Source organism: Protopterus annectens, chromosome 10.part0 (genome assembly GCF_019279795.1).
Source record: "Protopterus annectens isolate FY-2018-M chromosome 10.part0, PAN1.0, whole genome shotgun sequence".
NCBI classification, from domain to species: domain Eukaryota; kingdom Metazoa; phylum Chordata; order Ceratodontiformes; family Protopteridae; genus Protopterus; species Protopterus annectens.
The window spans coordinates 1,462,421,793-1,462,439,745 of NC_056744.1; the positions used below are offsets into that span (position 1 = coordinate 1,462,421,793).

The 17,953-nt window shown below is 37.4% G+C and overlaps 1 protein-coding gene across 1 annotated transcript in view; it reads left to right on the forward strand.

The window, feature by feature from the left end:
- Positions 1 to 180: 180 nt before the first annotated feature.
- The window catches only part of LOC122814304 (NXPE family member 4-like), a 398,587-nt gene continuing 380,814 nt past the window's right edge, over positions 181 to 17,953 (forward strand). Inside the window, exon 1 of the mRNA XM_044086891.1 lies at positions 181 to 303. Coding sequence (XP_043942826.1) covers positions 220 to 303 — 84 coding nt within the window. The 5' untranslated portion in view covers positions 181 to 219. The remainder of the gene's footprint in view (positions 304 to 17,953) is intronic.

Sequence of the window (17,953 nt, forward strand, 5' to 3'; positions counted from 1 at the left end):
GTACTGGTTCTTATTATTATCCAAATTGTTTTCAGTTGTTATTAATGCTGACTGAAGAAATAACTGCTATTGTTTGATAAGTTTGTGACTGTTAAAAAGTGATCAAAAATAAAATGCTACATGTCAAATGAGTCATTTTATTTATTTCTTTTTTCTATTAATAGGATAAGGGATTAAATACCTGAAGAGATATTACAACATTCATTGAGTACATCCACAATGAATACCATAAAGACAATATATTTGATTTTATGCATTTTTGCTATTTCTTTCTTGTCCAGATTTTGGATGTCTGAATGGAAAGTAAGTAAAGATTTAGATACGTTTACTTCTTTTATAATCTTTTTCATAAAATTCCATGTGTTGCACTATTGCTTACTGAAAGCAAAAACAAAATAAAAAAAATCTTTGCTTATTTTTGGCAATGTTCTTTTGCCAAAAAGTTGTATTTGTTGATTGCTTTCCAGTGATTTACCTCTACTCATTAATGCTGGCATAAGAAATAATTATGATCCCATGACATCATCAGCTGCTGTTACCTGGCAGAAAATATGAAGTTGCTTGCTAACCCCACATCGGGTATTTGATTTCCTACACTTACTAAATTAATTCATCTTTGCCTTGGGGTACAGTAGTGCTTCAGAGCAGCAAATGCCTACCCAAAATGCCATGTCTTACATATCACTGTGCAAGACAGCAGTCCTAATCTCTGCATAGCTTCATAGATTGGTACTAGGCTATCTGCCCTTGCGAGCCATTTTAAGCCTAGCCAGTTATCCCTTGTGAGACTCAAACCCTGTACCTTGTGTTTGTAAGGTAAACACCTTAACTATTAGGCCATCCTCCCAACACCATACAGGACATAAATACAGGAATTGACCACTCACACATGTCAAAGTCTAGCCTTAGTACTAGAACATTCTATTTAGGTCAATGGCATCACTCCTTTCATTATAGAAATGTTAAGAGTATGAAAGGACAACTGAACCAGGCTAGCTGGACTTATTGCTAATGCCAGCTTGTATATGATGTTAAAGAACTACTCCTCTTGAAAAATTGCAAACACAGGGAGAACATGCAAACTCCACACAGAAGGCACCCAGCCGAGAATTGAATCAGAGAACCTCTTACTGTGAGGCGACAGCATTAACCGCTGCACCACTGCGCCGCCCAAAATAACAAACTTTAGCAGTCCCCAGTTGAGACAGATGGGACCTTGGTTTCACATCTCATATGAAAGCTGGCATACTCAGAAGTGCAGTATCCTTCTTATGGGGCACTGCCATCTCTAACTACTATAAAAATCTATTTCAGCACTGGGTGCAGAAATTAAACCCACATATTTCCAGTCTTCCGGCACCAAAAAGGAGAGAGTACTACCAGGTAACTGACTGACACTGACTTATGGCACATAATTACTTGAATGTCATGAACCCAGTTCACAAATTCAATTACCAGGTTTCCTTTATTTTAAGGGGATTTCCTTTTTTATCACTGTAGTGCTACTTTTGCAATGGTGTTCTTTGCTTTATTTCTGAAAAAAAGGGATTGTGAATGCATGGATACAGAGTACCAGCCATACAAGTTTTTATCACACATCATATCTGGATTCCAAGGTGAGGAAATAAATATGTATATCTTAACAGCAGACTACAGATGAAGGGTGAAATAAAATACGTATCTTGTATACTGTTTAGATAATGTCATGTTTAGCTACAGTCTTTTTTATTTATTTACAGTCTTGATGCATCATCAGATATACTAAAATTTTCTAAACTTGTAATACTTAATGTTATTTCATAAAAACTAAAGTAAGGCAAATTTTATACAATGCAAATTCAAAATGAAGATGCTGGCACTCCACAGAAAGCACCTTAGCCTACCTAAAACAACCCTCTGAAATCCAAATCTATTCTTAGATAAAAAAGAAAAGAAAATAAGAAACAATCAAATATTGATTTCTTTCTCAAGGTGTCTCTCTACTGTTGCTTAAGGTGGAATTGAGGGGGAGGGACCAATAAGTTCATGGTTAATCCTGTTCTGGCTACTCTATACTGCATTCACCCTGTCTGCTACTCCCACCCCCACCCCTACCCCCTGATTATCTTCATTAGTCAATCCCCCTCCTATCTTGTATTATGGAGGTAGAGCTGAATTGTTGTATTATTGGCCAGTCATCATGTTAACTGTTTGCCAAACTTATTCATGTTGTGACTGCATCTGTAAGTATTCCTGTTGCATGCTACTGCTCTTAGAAGACTTAGAGACTAGACTTTACAATTGCTTTTATAGAAGGTTAAGTGAATGCAGTTCATTTTGCGGTTAGTTCATGTTGAAAAACATAGCTGTAGAATTATTGTCTTAGAATAGCCACACTTCCCTTGCTTTGTGCAACACATCATGTATGTATTTACTGTTGAATTGTACAGTTGTTATCAGTCGACTTAGAGGCTGCATGTTAATGATGTTAGTCTGTGGTTTTATAGAGCTGATAAACAATGTATGCAATATAACCTCTTTATCTGTATCCCTTGTATGCTCTCCACTTCACATTCCTTTAACCTTTGCACTAATTCTACCTTATATAACTTTATTTTTCAGTTTGCACAGGTTTCTTACCTGCGTGACTACTCCCCCACCTGGGATTAACTCAAAATCTACTTTGTCCACTGAAGCTGGCTATCTTAACTAAACAAATCCTCTGGGAAGCAAGAACCTGACACCCTACAGCTTTTCTGTTGTAATAGGTGAATAACAATTTAGTTTTTGTAAAATTCTAAGGCTTAAAAAGCGTGTGCTCAACACCAAGGAAGGGCTCTCCACTCCCCGTTATTCCAGCCAATTTCCACTAGATAGCACCACAATACCTTGAATCAGCCTTACACACACACACACACACACACACACACACACACACACACACACGCACACACGCACACACACGCACACACGCACACACGCACACGCGCACACGCACACACACGCACACACACACACACACACACACACACACACACACACACACACACACACACACACACACACACACACACACACACACACGCAGTCCTCCAGTCCCAAGCATTTACTGTTTAAAGTAGTAATTTTTTTGCTTTTACTTTCAGCATCATCTCTATACTACTCACAACTCTTTCTACAACTGACCAACAACACTTTTGTGTGCTTACAGTGATAATGAAAGTATTCCAGAGCTACTTCAATTAATCTTTTGTTAGATACTGATATTTTAAGCTTATCCCTCACCTTAAACTGATAGTCTTTCAGCTCTTTTCAGTGCAGGGGCCAGGCCTGGTCTGTTCACTAGCCTTACTCTGTTCTCCACCCTGCCCCCATCCCCAGCCATCCCCATAACATTAACCTTATACCTAACCTGACCCCTCTCATACCTCTCTTCAACCTCTCCCATAACCCCCTTAATTACTCCCCCATTCATGCCATACCTCCTAACTACTCTACCTTTCAACTCATTCTAAATAGGGCCATATAGTGGTCCACCCCTAAAATATTGCTATCCTGCTCATATTCATTCTGTTATCACACTTCACTCTACCACCATGTCCATCACTACTATTACTGTGATCTCACTTTTCTCGCCTACACTCTCTCTCCTAACAATAATCAAAACTTTCCAGACACCCAACATATCTCCTACACCCACCTGTGCAACCACCACACATAACCCACATTTGTCAAGTTACTCGGACATCCACCCTAGCTTATTCACAGCTAATACATCTCTACTAGCCAAATTAAAAATTCTACCTCTCCAAAGACACCCCAATTATCACACCACCAGGAGCAACTATACCATTTCTAGGAAGAAAACTAATAAGTATAACTCACATAATTTGCCAAAGCATTATATCCCAGTGCAGTGATATACAACCCAAACCAGGCCCAACCCCCCTAGCCCCAGCAATCCTAGCAAATCTGTCATGCTATAAACCATAAATCTCCAAAGCCTTAGAAACAAGATACCTGAACTCCAGGCATGGATTTCATAAAACAACCCTGATATTATAGCAGCGACCGAAACCTGGTTGAAATCATATGTAAAAGACAATGAATTTCTCCTCCAGGCTACTCATGCCTAAGAGCCGATCAGCCCCACAAGAGAGGAGGGGAAGCTTCCCTAGCAAATATACTTTAATTCTCTACTAAAAACCAACACACAACTTCTTCCCAGCCAAAGTACTAACTTCTATATTAAAACTTAACAATCATAAAAATATTTGCATAATTGTTTCATACAATTCCTTCAGGAAACAGCATACCAATATTAGAGAACATACTTACCTGGATATCCCAAAACATAGATAATTAAACCATCATCCTAGGTGATGTAAACATTGATTGGCTAGACATTGCCCAAAACAACCCCTGAAAAAATATAAACCTTTACAACTTCTCCCAACTAATTCAAGACATCACCAGACCTCACAAAAATTACAATTGGGGCTCCACAATAGACTAGATCTTAGTGTCCACCCTAACAATATCACTACTGTAGGCAAACTATCTAATACCATTATCGACCACCACTCAGCATATATCCTATCCAAATCTACCCCAGCTCCAGGCCAACAGCAATACAAATCTACCAGAAATTTGACTAAGTTCCAACCATCCATATTTAATGAAACCTTATCTAAAGTAAATTGGGAACCCCCTCAAATCTCTATGACTTAATGAGGCTGTTGAATTCTTTAACTCAACATTCCTAGACATCCTAAATAGGCAAACACCCATCTGCCAAAAATGAATAAAACATAACCATGCAAGCTGGCTCTCAAAATCCACCAAAGAAGTCATGTCCACAAGGGATAAAATCTGGAAATCATGGCAGAAAAATAAAGACCTCTCAACTCTACTACAATACAAGCAATTTCATAACCGGGTAAAATGTCTAATAACCAAAGATAAAAAAGCCCACTACCTCCACCTACAAAGCCTAACATAAAGATAATCCCAAAAAATTCTGGTCCTCCATTAACCAACTATTATACCCAGGCTGTCAAAGCAACCCATCCCCTGACCCACACAAACCCCCCCATTGAACTTGCCATCCTCTTCAGTTCCTATTTCATTGACAACCATAGCTAACCTAACCACCACCTTTTCTACAGTTAACAGCACCACCACCAAGACAGCTGATGACCATATCATCCCAGAAAACAATCCTACCCTCTAGTATAAACCTAGAATTCTCCGCCAAACCCACCACCACAATAAAAAAACTTTTACTTAAGCTAAAACCCTGTACTCTGGCCCCTGACAATCTATCTCCACACTTCCTGCTGCTAGCTGCAAACTCTATAGCTTATCCCATCAGCATAATCATTAACAGATCAATTAAAGAATCCCTTGTTACAAACATCTAGAAAAAAGCATTCATTCTCCCCTTACACAAAGGCGGCACCAACACAGACACCACAAACTTCTGGCCCATAGCAATTCTCTCACCCCTCTCTAAAATACTGGAAAAATGCATCCATGCCCAACTCCTCAACCACCTGCTTGAAAACCAAATTCTATCACCCACTCAGCATGGTTTCATACCAGGACACAGCACCACTACTGCCCTCCTCTCCTTCCTTGATACAGTTAACTGGGCATGGGATTCTGGCAATATAACCCATCCTCCTCTCTAAACTAGCCACCCTCCACATTTCACTACCTTCCCTACAATGGTTCAATAGCTCTCTCTCCAATAGGCAGCAATCCACCAAATAGCAACTGCCTTACTCTCCCTTGATCTATACTTCCACAGGAGTACCCCAAGCCTCCATACTTGGTCCTCTCTTATTTAGCATCTTTATTAACATATTTCACTCCACTCTCCCACAATGCCCAGTTATCCAGTATGCTGATGACTCTACAATAATATGCACTGCAAATTCCAGCTCTGGACTCCAGGAAATCATTCAGAATGCCCTCACCTCTACTGAATCTTGAATGCTTAATAATCATCTTTCCCTAAATCTGAAAAAAAAAAACTAAACTAATACTTTTTACCCCTAAGAAAACCACTCCCCTAGATAAAAAAAAACCTCTTCACTATACAAGCCCAATACAATGCCATTATACAAGATGCCCTACACACTAAACTACTATTCATTATTATAAATGAAAACCTTAACATTGACCTACATATAAATGATAACATCAAAAAAATACCAAAAGCTTGGTATGCTCTAGCGGCATCAACGCTTTCTTAGCCTATCTAATAGACAAACCCTTGCATCCACATTTCTATTATTTTCTCTCCTTTATGGTGCCCCTCTCCTCACTAATATCCAAAATGCTACAAAATTCAGACTTGATATGTGTTACAACAGAATTAGCCATATGTGGAACCAAGGCCAAATTCTCAACCCACCACTGTAACTCACTGAAACAATTAGGGTGGCTACAACTCCCCCACCATCTCTCATTCACCCAACTAATTACAGCGCACAAAATAATCTACAGATCTACAGACTGTCCTGCTCTCTTGACGCTACTTGCCAAATACCAACGCTGCAGGTAACTAAGATCTGAAAATCATCTGCTTCTAAAAGTAGAAAAGCCTACCTTACCTGTTGGTCAACTCCTGTACTCCACCATTGTCAAGCTATGGAACTCGCTTCCACCTTCTATAAGAATCACAGCAGCACCACCACCTTCAAACAAATACTAAAAATCACCTCAACTCTTCCTGACCCTTGTATAATAACTAAACTCCTGTGCTTTTTGCTACTGCTGACTGATGATATTTTCTGCATAATTATTTTTCTTCATCACTTGTTGATACTGGTACAATAATGCTGATTAATATATCTCTGTTTATACCTTTCTGATAGAATTCATCTGGCAACCAACTAAATTCCTGCTTTTATGTATATATTCTGTATATATTACTGTAATCACTATATGTAACATTGCTTTTACTTCTGTATCAATTCATTTTTTTTTTTTCTGTATCTATGTTCTTGTCAGAGCTATTCTCCCAGGGCCGCCACTGAAAATGGTCTATTTTAGCCCCAGTGGACTTACCTGCTAAACAAATGAAATAAATAAAAAAAAATTGCCTGAGTGTGAGTATTATGAAAAAAAAAAGATGAAAGGTATAGTGCCAAACAGTGTTGCATAATGCTGAACAGTATTTTCCAGAAGAAGTCATTGTCAGTATGGTTTTGAAGTGTGTGCTGGCAATGGTTAACTTGTATGGGAAGATTTTTCCCTTCTTCAAGTTGGTTAGAGTGTAGAATTGATATATATAAGCTTGAGGGTGTGGGTGGCTTACCAACCACAAATTAAGGGGTGTGGAGGGATTTTCTCCTGAAGGGAAACAAATAAAATTCATTTTTTGCCCTTCTGTGTGTTGAGATTTTTTTTTACCTTTCATCTCACTCATTATCAGGAAGCTGGCATTTCACAGGAGAATCCATTTTTAATTCACTACACTGTAAGAAAGCAACCCACAGCACAACAATAGTAATTTAGACCTGAAAACATTATGTTTAGTATAAAATAGTTAAAAGTATGAAAAATAAAACACTAACTGCAATTAGCCAAACTGAAAATGGCATTACCAACAAAATGGAGCTAATTTTAATCTAAACTAACTAAAAATAAACTGCTAAACATAACTAAACTACAGAACACATTCTAACTATATATATGGGTTATGTGGAGAAAACTGACTGAAGTTTAAATTGATATTTGTTTTGCTGACACACTTTCATCAACAACAAAACAGATAGGTGACAGTTGTGTGAAATTGCATAATCTGAGTTGGTAAATGGGGTCGTGCTAGCTCATAGTTGGGAAAAATAAATTAGCAGAAATGTGAGGGTACAGCCCATGACATGGGGATGTAGGGGGGGGGGCTTGCTCTCCCTTCAAAAGTATTGTTTTAAAACTCGCTTCATCCAAACAATAACTTCAGATCTTGCTCAGAAATGCATTGATGTGTGTCGATGTTAATCTGCCAGCATTAGTGAAACTGAAACTTCAGTGATCCAGTGATTGACACTATATGTATAACATACACAACTTCTCCTAGCGATCTCCCATGACAGTCTTCAAACTCAAAGGCCACTTATCTGGTCTCTAGTAAGGCACTCAACCTTAAATAATCCTTTTTGTAGATGTCCCTGTTTAGGTCTAACTTGTTTGCTTGTTTCTGGGTTAGTATATTTAAATCTGCTACAACAATGCTATGTGAACCCCTCCCATGTGGAGCCTGCAGTTCAAGGGCTCTGTCTCAATGACAGCTCATCTCAACTGGGGGAGCTGCAGTCTGACCAATGATTTTACAATTAAAGGGCTGTAGGCTCACTGTCCACTGAGATAATTCTGGGTTAGTATCCTTTGTCTTTATAGCAAGCGATGTGGGGCATAATCTGTTACATACATGATCTTCTTGCCCACCAGATAATATTCAAGGGACTCAAGTGTCCTTTTAAATAGCTGAACACTCTCTTTAAATACTATAGTATAACGTTGCACCATGACTCAGGTTTCTGCTAATAAAGCAGATGGTTCTGTTCCATCTCATTTATATCTGGCTAGTAAGACTGCACCTGCGCCTACTTCAGAGACATCTGTATGTACTAAGAATTGTTTTGAGAGGTTAGAATTTATGGGTTATGCACTTCTTTTTTCCATTACACCTTCGTCATGTCCATTTTTCCTTCAATAGACCCTTACCTTTAGTCAGGTGAGTGAGAGGGTACGCAAAAATCTCAACATTTAGAACACATTTTTGACAGTAGCTACCTTGGTGCAAAACAGAATGAACTTTCTTTTTTGTGGTTGATACGAGCTACATTTTTACTGCTTCAGCTTTTACAGCCAGTGGTTTCATTATTCCCAGCCTATTATATAGCCAGGATAGTAGGCTTCTGCCATACCTATGTTGCACTTAGCTGGATTAGCAAACAGCACAGCCTGATAGTGAGAATTTAAAATAGCCTGAGCATTGTATAGGCTGTTGCATATCAAGTGTGACTCTAAGGATTTTGTCCATTAGCATATTACAGGTGTTACATGGAGACCAAAACACATCACTCTGTAATAGAAGATCCCATCTAGTTTAGAAAAATGCCATTCTCTCCTTAATGTCTGGGGCTAATAGGATTTTCAAAAGCTTTATGTTAAATCTAAACTGAACATAACTCTAACCTTGCCTAATATCTCAATCAATGTATCTGCTCAGGGCATGAAATCTGAATCAAACGTTGATATGCTCATTTCTCCCATTGCTTGACTGCAGGACATGCTATGGAAACTGTACCTTGTCCCGCATACATGCTTACTACAGAAACATCAGTGTCTGTCTATGGTTTTAGAATATTTTTGTAGTACAACTGTTCTGACTTCCTTTTCACCATTTGTCCCCTCTTATGATTCACTTAACTTATTTTATTTATCACTTTAAGTTTTTTTTCTCAGGAATGAGTACAAATACAAGTACCTTATCTCCTGGTTTAGATTAACTCAGACAAGTATTTCTGCTGTATGTTCTATAGTGAGTCTGCTGTGCTCTCTCCATATGTTCCTCTGCTTGCTACAAGCATTGAAGTTCTTAATCTGTCTTGCAGATCAGTACAATCATCTGTTAAACTTTTAAAGTTAAAGAAATGGCTTCTTTCTCTAAGGCTTCTTTTGGTATTGATGGAAAAAAAAAGAAAAAAACATTGCTTTACTAGTACTTATTCCTCTAAAAGTTATAAATCTGCTTGGATGGCCTGGAAATTGATAATATGGTACCATCTGCAAACAATGCATCAATAAAAGATAACAACCAAGAAAAGAAATGCTTTCATCTTTGTTAAGCAGACTTCATTAGATCTAAACTTTACATGTAACATATTGCAGTTTTACATGAATACAGTCAACAAGGTGCATCAGCATTTGAAACAGTGGTCTGGATTTTATCCTGCAGGCGGTACCTAGCATGTACTAGCACATGTGTAATTGTCTATGGGGAAACAATGTCCTATCGGGGTAATGAAAGCCAAGTCTTAATTAGCATTCCAGGCACAGAGGAGGGGTTCAGCTATAGTATATTGTAGGGTAGGGTGTAGAGCTAGCTGTTCTTGACATGAGGGAAGATATGTTTCCTCCTAATTATGCTTAAAGCCAGTTTTTTTTATTTGATTGGCAGCGTATTGCCTCCTAGGTTCAGCATGTTGGAATTAACCTCACAGAGAGAAAAAACATTTGCTGTTTAAACTTCTTTTGCTCTAAATGCAATAACTTCATTAGAACTGAATCAACTTCTTGCTAAAATAAGGCTGATATGACTGAAGATATAGTCCTTTAAACTTGCTAAAATTGTGATATTGTGGATATTGCTCAAAAACAAAACGAGTTATAGGAACAAAGTGATGCATTGTAAGTAATGGTTATTTGTTTTAGAAAAATGCCTCCATAGTTAGTTATAATGGTAAAATCTATAATAAAATGCAATGGTACGAAGGATGACACATGGCAGAGCGAATTAAAACAACACAGCTTTAATGATGGTTAGGGCTTTCACACCTATACAATATTGCTTCTTCAGATAATATAAAGTTAAAATACAAAGTATTTGTACATAAATATTCAAAGACACTAAACATTTTAATCGACAAGCACTTAAAAAATCCTGAAAAATCATCCAGTCAAACACTGAGTAAATGGAGGCATGTGAATCACATGATAATGAAAAAAACGCAGTTTCCAAAGCCAAGAACACAGCATCCATGGGACCTGACAACATCCCAGGCTGCCTTCTACATGAACTACAGAATGAACTGGCACCCCACCTAAGTACCGTGTTCAGTAATAGCCTCACCTCAGGCTTTGTGCCCTTTGAATGGTGCACCACAACGGTTATTCTACTCCACAAAGGGGGAGCCACAGCAGACCCCAGGAACTACTGCCCATTAGCCTGATGAGCCTGGTCTGCAAGGCCATGGAACGTATCATCATGAAACTCATAAACAAAGACATTTGAGATCTCCAAACTCCAGACCCCACACAGTTCAGGTTTGTAAAAGGCTGATCATGCCTCCTAAACCTGATAGACTTCTTTGAAGCAGTCACCAAAGCCATAGATGAGGGTAAGGTGGTTCACACAGCCTATCTAGATCTCGCCAAGGCATTCAACACCATCTCCCACTCTGGAATTATAGATAAACTCACTAAACTAGGTATAAATCCCTATGTCACAAGATGGGTTGCCAACTGGCTCACTGACAGAACCCACACTGTGAAAGTAGCAGACTTCAAATCCAACTTTAGGCCAGTGACAACAGGAGTACCACAGGGTTCAGTCCTGGGTCCTCTCCTGTTTGGTATCTACTTCTCTGAAGTACAGACTAACACAGAAGGTCTTTGGCTAAGTTCGCAGATGACTGCAAACTAGGAGCCATAATCGAAACTCCTAATGATGTGGACATCCTACAAAAGGGCCTCACTGCGACAAATGCCTGGTGTAAAAGTCATGGCCTCAAGCTCAATGCCAAAAAGTGCATTGTCATGCCCTTTGGTATAAACTTTGTACCCATGTACTACCACATAGGCAGCAGTCTACTTAATACCAAAAGTGTGATAAGAGACCTTGGAACACAGGTGAACAGTAAGTCTCTCCTTTGAAAATCACATCACCACAGTAGTCAGGAAATTCTTCTATGTGGCACACCTGATCATAAAAGGTTTCTCATCCAGAAAAAAAGAGATTCTTGTTCCCTTCTACTCATCACTCATTAGACCCATTATAGAGTACAACGCCCATTTTGGTATATACCTCACAAGACATCTATAACAACTGGAAAGGCCGTAGAAATACCTCACAAAGAAGATTACTGGCCTCAAACAGATGCCCTATGCAGACCGTCTCAAAAAACTCCAGCTTTACTTCGTTGCATATGACCTACTCAGAGGCGATCTCTGCTTAACATACAAAGCTATGTTAAACCCAGAGCTGTTGGACATGCTCCACTTAAAGAAATCCCAATCCCTCCAAGCTACATGATCTAGGGATCTAAACCTTGTCACCACAATAAACAGAACATGCTGGAGGGATAGATTCCTGTCACAGAGACTTCCCATACTCTGGAACAGACTACCTATCTATGTCAAACAGAGCTCCTCATTAGCACTCTTCAAGAAAAATTTTGATGATTGGATGAGTAATAGGAAATTCACCCCAGGGATCACTTCTGTGGCTCTGCTTGACAGGGGCACAGGAAAATAATTTTCTTGGGTGGTGAAAGCCAGGGTACCTTTTTGGCTAGGCTTGTATAGGCCCTAGGGCCAATAGCCTAGTACCTACCTATGAATCTATGAATAAATGGTAGAGACCAACATACAAATAAAAATGGAGCATCTAATGTAGATACCAAAGTGATAGTAAAATGACATGAAACCAGATACTACAGATGTTATCAACATTTAGCATGAATAAGGAAAATAAAAACTCCTCAGATAAATAGAATTATATCATTTGAACAACTGTTCCACTAGGAATGTTGTTTATTTAGCACAATACTGTTGCTGCCCTTGTTTTTTATAGAGGTAAAACAAATAGCTCTTTCTGAAAGGAGACTTTGAGCTAAAAATAGCCTCCAAAGCTAGATAACCATAAGGCATTTTTCAGTTATGTCCACAGTCTTAAGGGCAGCACCCAACAATGTGCATAATTAACAAAAAAAAAACACTTTTAAAATACGCAAGAAGGCAACCAAAGAAAATTTAGCATACTAAACTTTTAAGTGCCACTTTTGTAAAACAACTTCATCAGAAATCAAAGAAACTTGCATACACATCACATGATATACAAAACAATTAAATTCTGTCAATTAAAAAAAATACTAGTATTCTCTTAAAGTACCCTTAACCTACATTCTTTTAAAAGGCACTTAATATTAATTGCTGCTAGCATTCTCTTAAAGTAGAGAACAAACAAAAAGGCAATGTGGTTTATCAGACCTTCCAAATTTATTGTTAGCGATTTCGAGCGTAACAATGTACGAATTTCTTCAGACAAAAAACATGAAAGAAAAAACTTTCTTGATTTAAATAAACCACCAACAGTGACTTCATCAGATCATCAATTCATAATTAAAGAAACATTACACATAACTAAAACATATGTATATATATATATATATATATATATATATATATATATATATATATATATATATATACACATTGTTATGTTTATATAAATAAACACCCTCTCTAAAACATATAAAAACACATTTAACTACAGTATGAAAATCTTAAACCTGTCTCCAAGACAAGGTAAAACAGTGAGTTCTTAGCAAGTTACCATCTTTCTAAAGATTTTAATCTTTAATAAACATTTTAAAGAACATGACTCATTTAAACCTGGGTACAGATAAGCATTGGTTAGGACTTGCCACCATAATTCTCTATGCTCCAATAATAATTGCCATGGCGCACCTCTAATGCTTTGTTTAACCTGCTCTATCACAATAAATAAAAAGGAATGCCCAGGAAATTCAATTACATGATTTGCTATCACATTATTACAATCTTGCTTATGTATGCTGTACTGATGTTCATAAATTTGTTGCTTCAATTGTCTTTCGGTTTTTCCTATATAAAACCATGGACAGCTTTGGCACTTAGCTAAATAAACAACTCCTGGGCTGTTGCAATTATATCTACCACTAATGGAATAGGTAAAATTTCTTACTGTAAACCTGATTGAAGTTTTAATAAACTTGCAATAACTCCAACATCCACATTTTAACATACCCCCAGTTCTATGATTACTATGTTAAGTCTCTCTCGATAAAACTTTTAAGACTAAAGCCTCTTTTATAATTTATTTTAGATGCTTCTGGGACTTTGTCTCTAATTTGGGCATTGCCAATAAGCACAGCCCAGTGGTTACATAAAATATTCACTATTTGTTTTGCATCGAGTGAAAATGAAGTACTGTAAGTTAAAGTAAAGTTAACATCATTTTTTATCAGTTTAAACACTGTTAGGTAATATTAAATTATCTAGCCCTTCATCTTTTGCTTATGTAAGATTGCACAATATAGGTCTAAACCAACCTAATATATGCTTGTGGGTAACCTCAGATATCAATTCATCAATTAATTTTAATGGGTATCCACGAGCTAGGAACATTTCTTTAAGCAAAAGACATTCATCTGAAAAATCTTGTTCTAGCTTGAGTTTCATCACTATTAAACACAACAAATATATTGTCTAGATAGTGTGTATACCATACAACATGCTGTTTAAAATAGTCATGGCAAAATAACATTTAATTTTCCCAGTATGCATGACACAATTAGCAAAGCTCCCCTCACAGGGGGATGGTTATCCCTGATTTTCAAAGGTATATATATCACCTCCAAAAAGATGTCATTATTAGTCAGAATAATATCTAGAAGATATTATTCTGACTAATAATTACATCTTTTTTGGGGGTGATAATTGTTGATAGTTTATTTAAACTAAGAAAGTTTTTTTTTTGTCTGAAGAAGGACGTACATTGTTACGCCCGAAAGCGCTAACAATAAATTTGGAAGGTATGGTAAACCATGTTGCCCTTTTTTTTGTTCTCTGCAGTTTGGTTTTTGTTTTATGATATTCTCTTAAAGTACCCTTATCCTACATTCTTTCAGTTTCTTTGGCTGTCTTCTTGCACATTTTAACAATTTTTTTTGTTTATGTGTTTTAGTTGCTGTTAAGTTCACAGGTTGACCATTTATTTTTGTGTTTAGTAATATGCAGAATTAGCTTTAGATGGCATTAACTATACTCATATGGAAGATACAGCAAATCTTCTGGCCGACAAATTCAGCTCAAATTTCACCTCCCCATCAGCCCCAGTTCTCTCTCAAGAAATATTCTCCACCACTCCACTGCTAATTATCACCAAAGAATAGGTTGTCACTGCGTTATCTAAAGCTAAAAACACGGCTTCAATGGGGCCTAATGATATACCAGGTTACCTCTTGTAGCTTACATCAGAACGTATTAGGCCCATTAGGATGTTTGTTTAATCACAGTCTTTGGACTGGCTTTGCCCCCTTAGAGTGGAGGACAGCAACAATCATCCCTCTACATAAAAGGGGACCATCTATTGATCCAGGAAATTACAGACCCATAAATTTGACTAGGCTTATATGTAAGACCATGGAAAGAATAATCATGGACCTGATAAATAATGACAATGAAAACCTCCAAACACTGGACCCAACCCAATTCAGCTTTGTCAAGTGCAGGACATGTCTACTGAATCTGGTGGATTTCTTTGAGAAAGTCACTGAGGCCACAGATGATGGTAAAACAGTAAATACCTTGACCTGGCCAAAGTATTTGACACAATGCAGGCATTATACATAAACCCACAAAACTGGGCATAAATGTCAATGTCACCAGATAGGTAGCCAAGTGTCTAATGGGCGGGACCCATATGGTTTAAGTTGGTGAAGCTAGATCCAGCAAGAGGCCAGTTACTAGTGGTGTGCCACAGGGCTAAGTACTTGGACCATGCCTGTTCAGAATATACTTCTCTGAAGTCAAGACTAATGTGGAAGGCCCCTGGATGACAAAGTTTGCTGACAACTGCAAGCTGGGAGTAATCACTGAATCCACCAGTGATGTAGATGTTCTTCAAGAGGGTCTACCTCAGACTAATGATTGGTGCCAGAACCATGGCCTAAATTTAAATGTGAAAAATCCATTATCATACAGTTTGGGAAGTCAAATATCCTTGCAAATTACAACATCAATAGCACTCCCATAAGAGTAGACTCACGAGGTGAAAATTCTAGGTACAGAGATAGACAGTAGCCTGTACTTTGACCGCCATGTGTCCACAGTGGTAAGAAAGTCCTTTATGTGGCACAACTTGTAAGTAAAAGTATGGCATCCAGATTCAAGTAAATTATAGTTCTGCTGTACTCAGCCCTCATTAAACAAATAATTGAGTACAATGTGCCATTTGGTATGCACTTGACTAGGCACTTACAGCAGCTGGAGTAGTTCCAGAGGTTTCTTACAAAGAAAATGCAGAGTGTAAACAACCTGAACTATGCAGATAGACTATAATCTCTATCCCTTTGCTCTGTCTCCTACTGACAATTAAGGGGTGAGTTATGCCTGGCCTACAAGGCACTCAGAATTCCAGCCCTGATGGAGCTCCTACACATCCACAAGTCAAAGGTCACCTGATCTAGGGATCTAAACTTAGTCAGCGACTCAAATGAAATAGGGGTCTCAGAGTTTGCTCCTTCTTTGGAACAGGCTTCCTATTGTTAGAGTAATAAAAACTTTAAGAATTTACTTTATTTTGCCTTCAGTCAGGAATAACACTTCAGGATGTGCAAACAGAAATTTTATTTTTAACAGTGCTGGGAGGCCATCTTCATAAAATGTGTAAACCAGTCTCAATGAACAAAGGAAACTGCATCTTTTATACATTTGCTTATCAATTCAACCATGCAAAGTTTTAATGTGACAGTACTGGTAGCAAATCAATGACTTTAGAAATGTTCTCATTCCTTGTGATTCTCACCTTAGACTTCACGTGAACACCTTCTTTTACATGACCTACCTGCTCTAAGGATCTTGTTTTCTGACTTTGGATATTTCAAACTTTCCGTAGCAACAACACACTCCTAGCCTGGAGGAGTCAGGATAACAAATTCCTTTTACATTAGTTAACATGCCTCTTTTCCTTCAACATGTACTTTTCCCTGTTACACATTAAAAGAATGCAGTTGAAATACAGCAGTAACTTCTGCTTATGAAACTGTATTTTTCCACAGTCCTGCATACAAATTATATTTGTTTTTAAGAATCGTATTATAGACTTATTAATGAAACTAGAAATTGATATACATTTTTAATAAGACTGATCTTGTCCCATAACACTATTCACATTAAGCAGAGGCCTTCCCTAACCCTCTTCAAATGCAGTTTGGGTCAATGGATGGGGAATTGCAATTACATACTTGGGTAATGCCTATGTCCCTTATGGACAGGGACAATCTGTAAGATACTCAATGCACAGATGCAAATCCATACTATCCTCTTGCTGCTAGGAGCCATATATTGGATATACGTGGGTTATATTGGCTAGGCATGTAAGGGCCCTTAAGCTGTTAGACTAGTAATGTCCTGTGGACCTATAGATTTGGAGGACCATGAGTACTCATCATAATAATATATTTGTGGTGTGTCATCTACAATCCCTATCCATCGTAAGAATTCATTTTATGAAAATGAGATCACCTTACTTCTATAAATCATATTATTTTATGAAAATGAAGCAGTGTATTTCTATAAACAATGCATTTGTTTTAGTTTATTGGCTTCTACATCTTAAATGTTTTTATAGGAGTTAGGACAGCAGGAAAAGAGTTTGACTTTAATCATTAGTTGATAATTTTGTGTTTCATTTTGCAAAGCTAAACCAATAAAAAAAAAATTAAAAATACATAGTAGGTATACAGTATAATGTAGAAAGTTCAAACTTAGCAAAATATGGAAAGTATGAACAATTATAATGTTGTACATCATAGTAACACAGAGCCAATCACTTGATATTATAAAGAATTAAGACATATGTCACAAAAAAGATATCTTCAAGATTGTTTCTTACAAGTAAGAACTCCAAACAGATATAATTTGTTAAATTACCCTGCCAATTACTAATACATAAAATCTTTACATTAGCCAAGTGGCTTAAAGATATAGTCAACACGTCTAAAATCAGGAAAATGTTTTTATAGGCTAAAAGAATTCATGATATAAAACAGAATGAAAAAAATAGCTAAGTAGGCAGATAATAAATTCCTATTGAAGAGAAAGGTTACTGAGGTGCTTACCAAATTAGCTACTTAAACAGAAAGTGCTGGCACATTAATGGAAAGGGGTACAAAAGTGGGAACTAGACTCATCA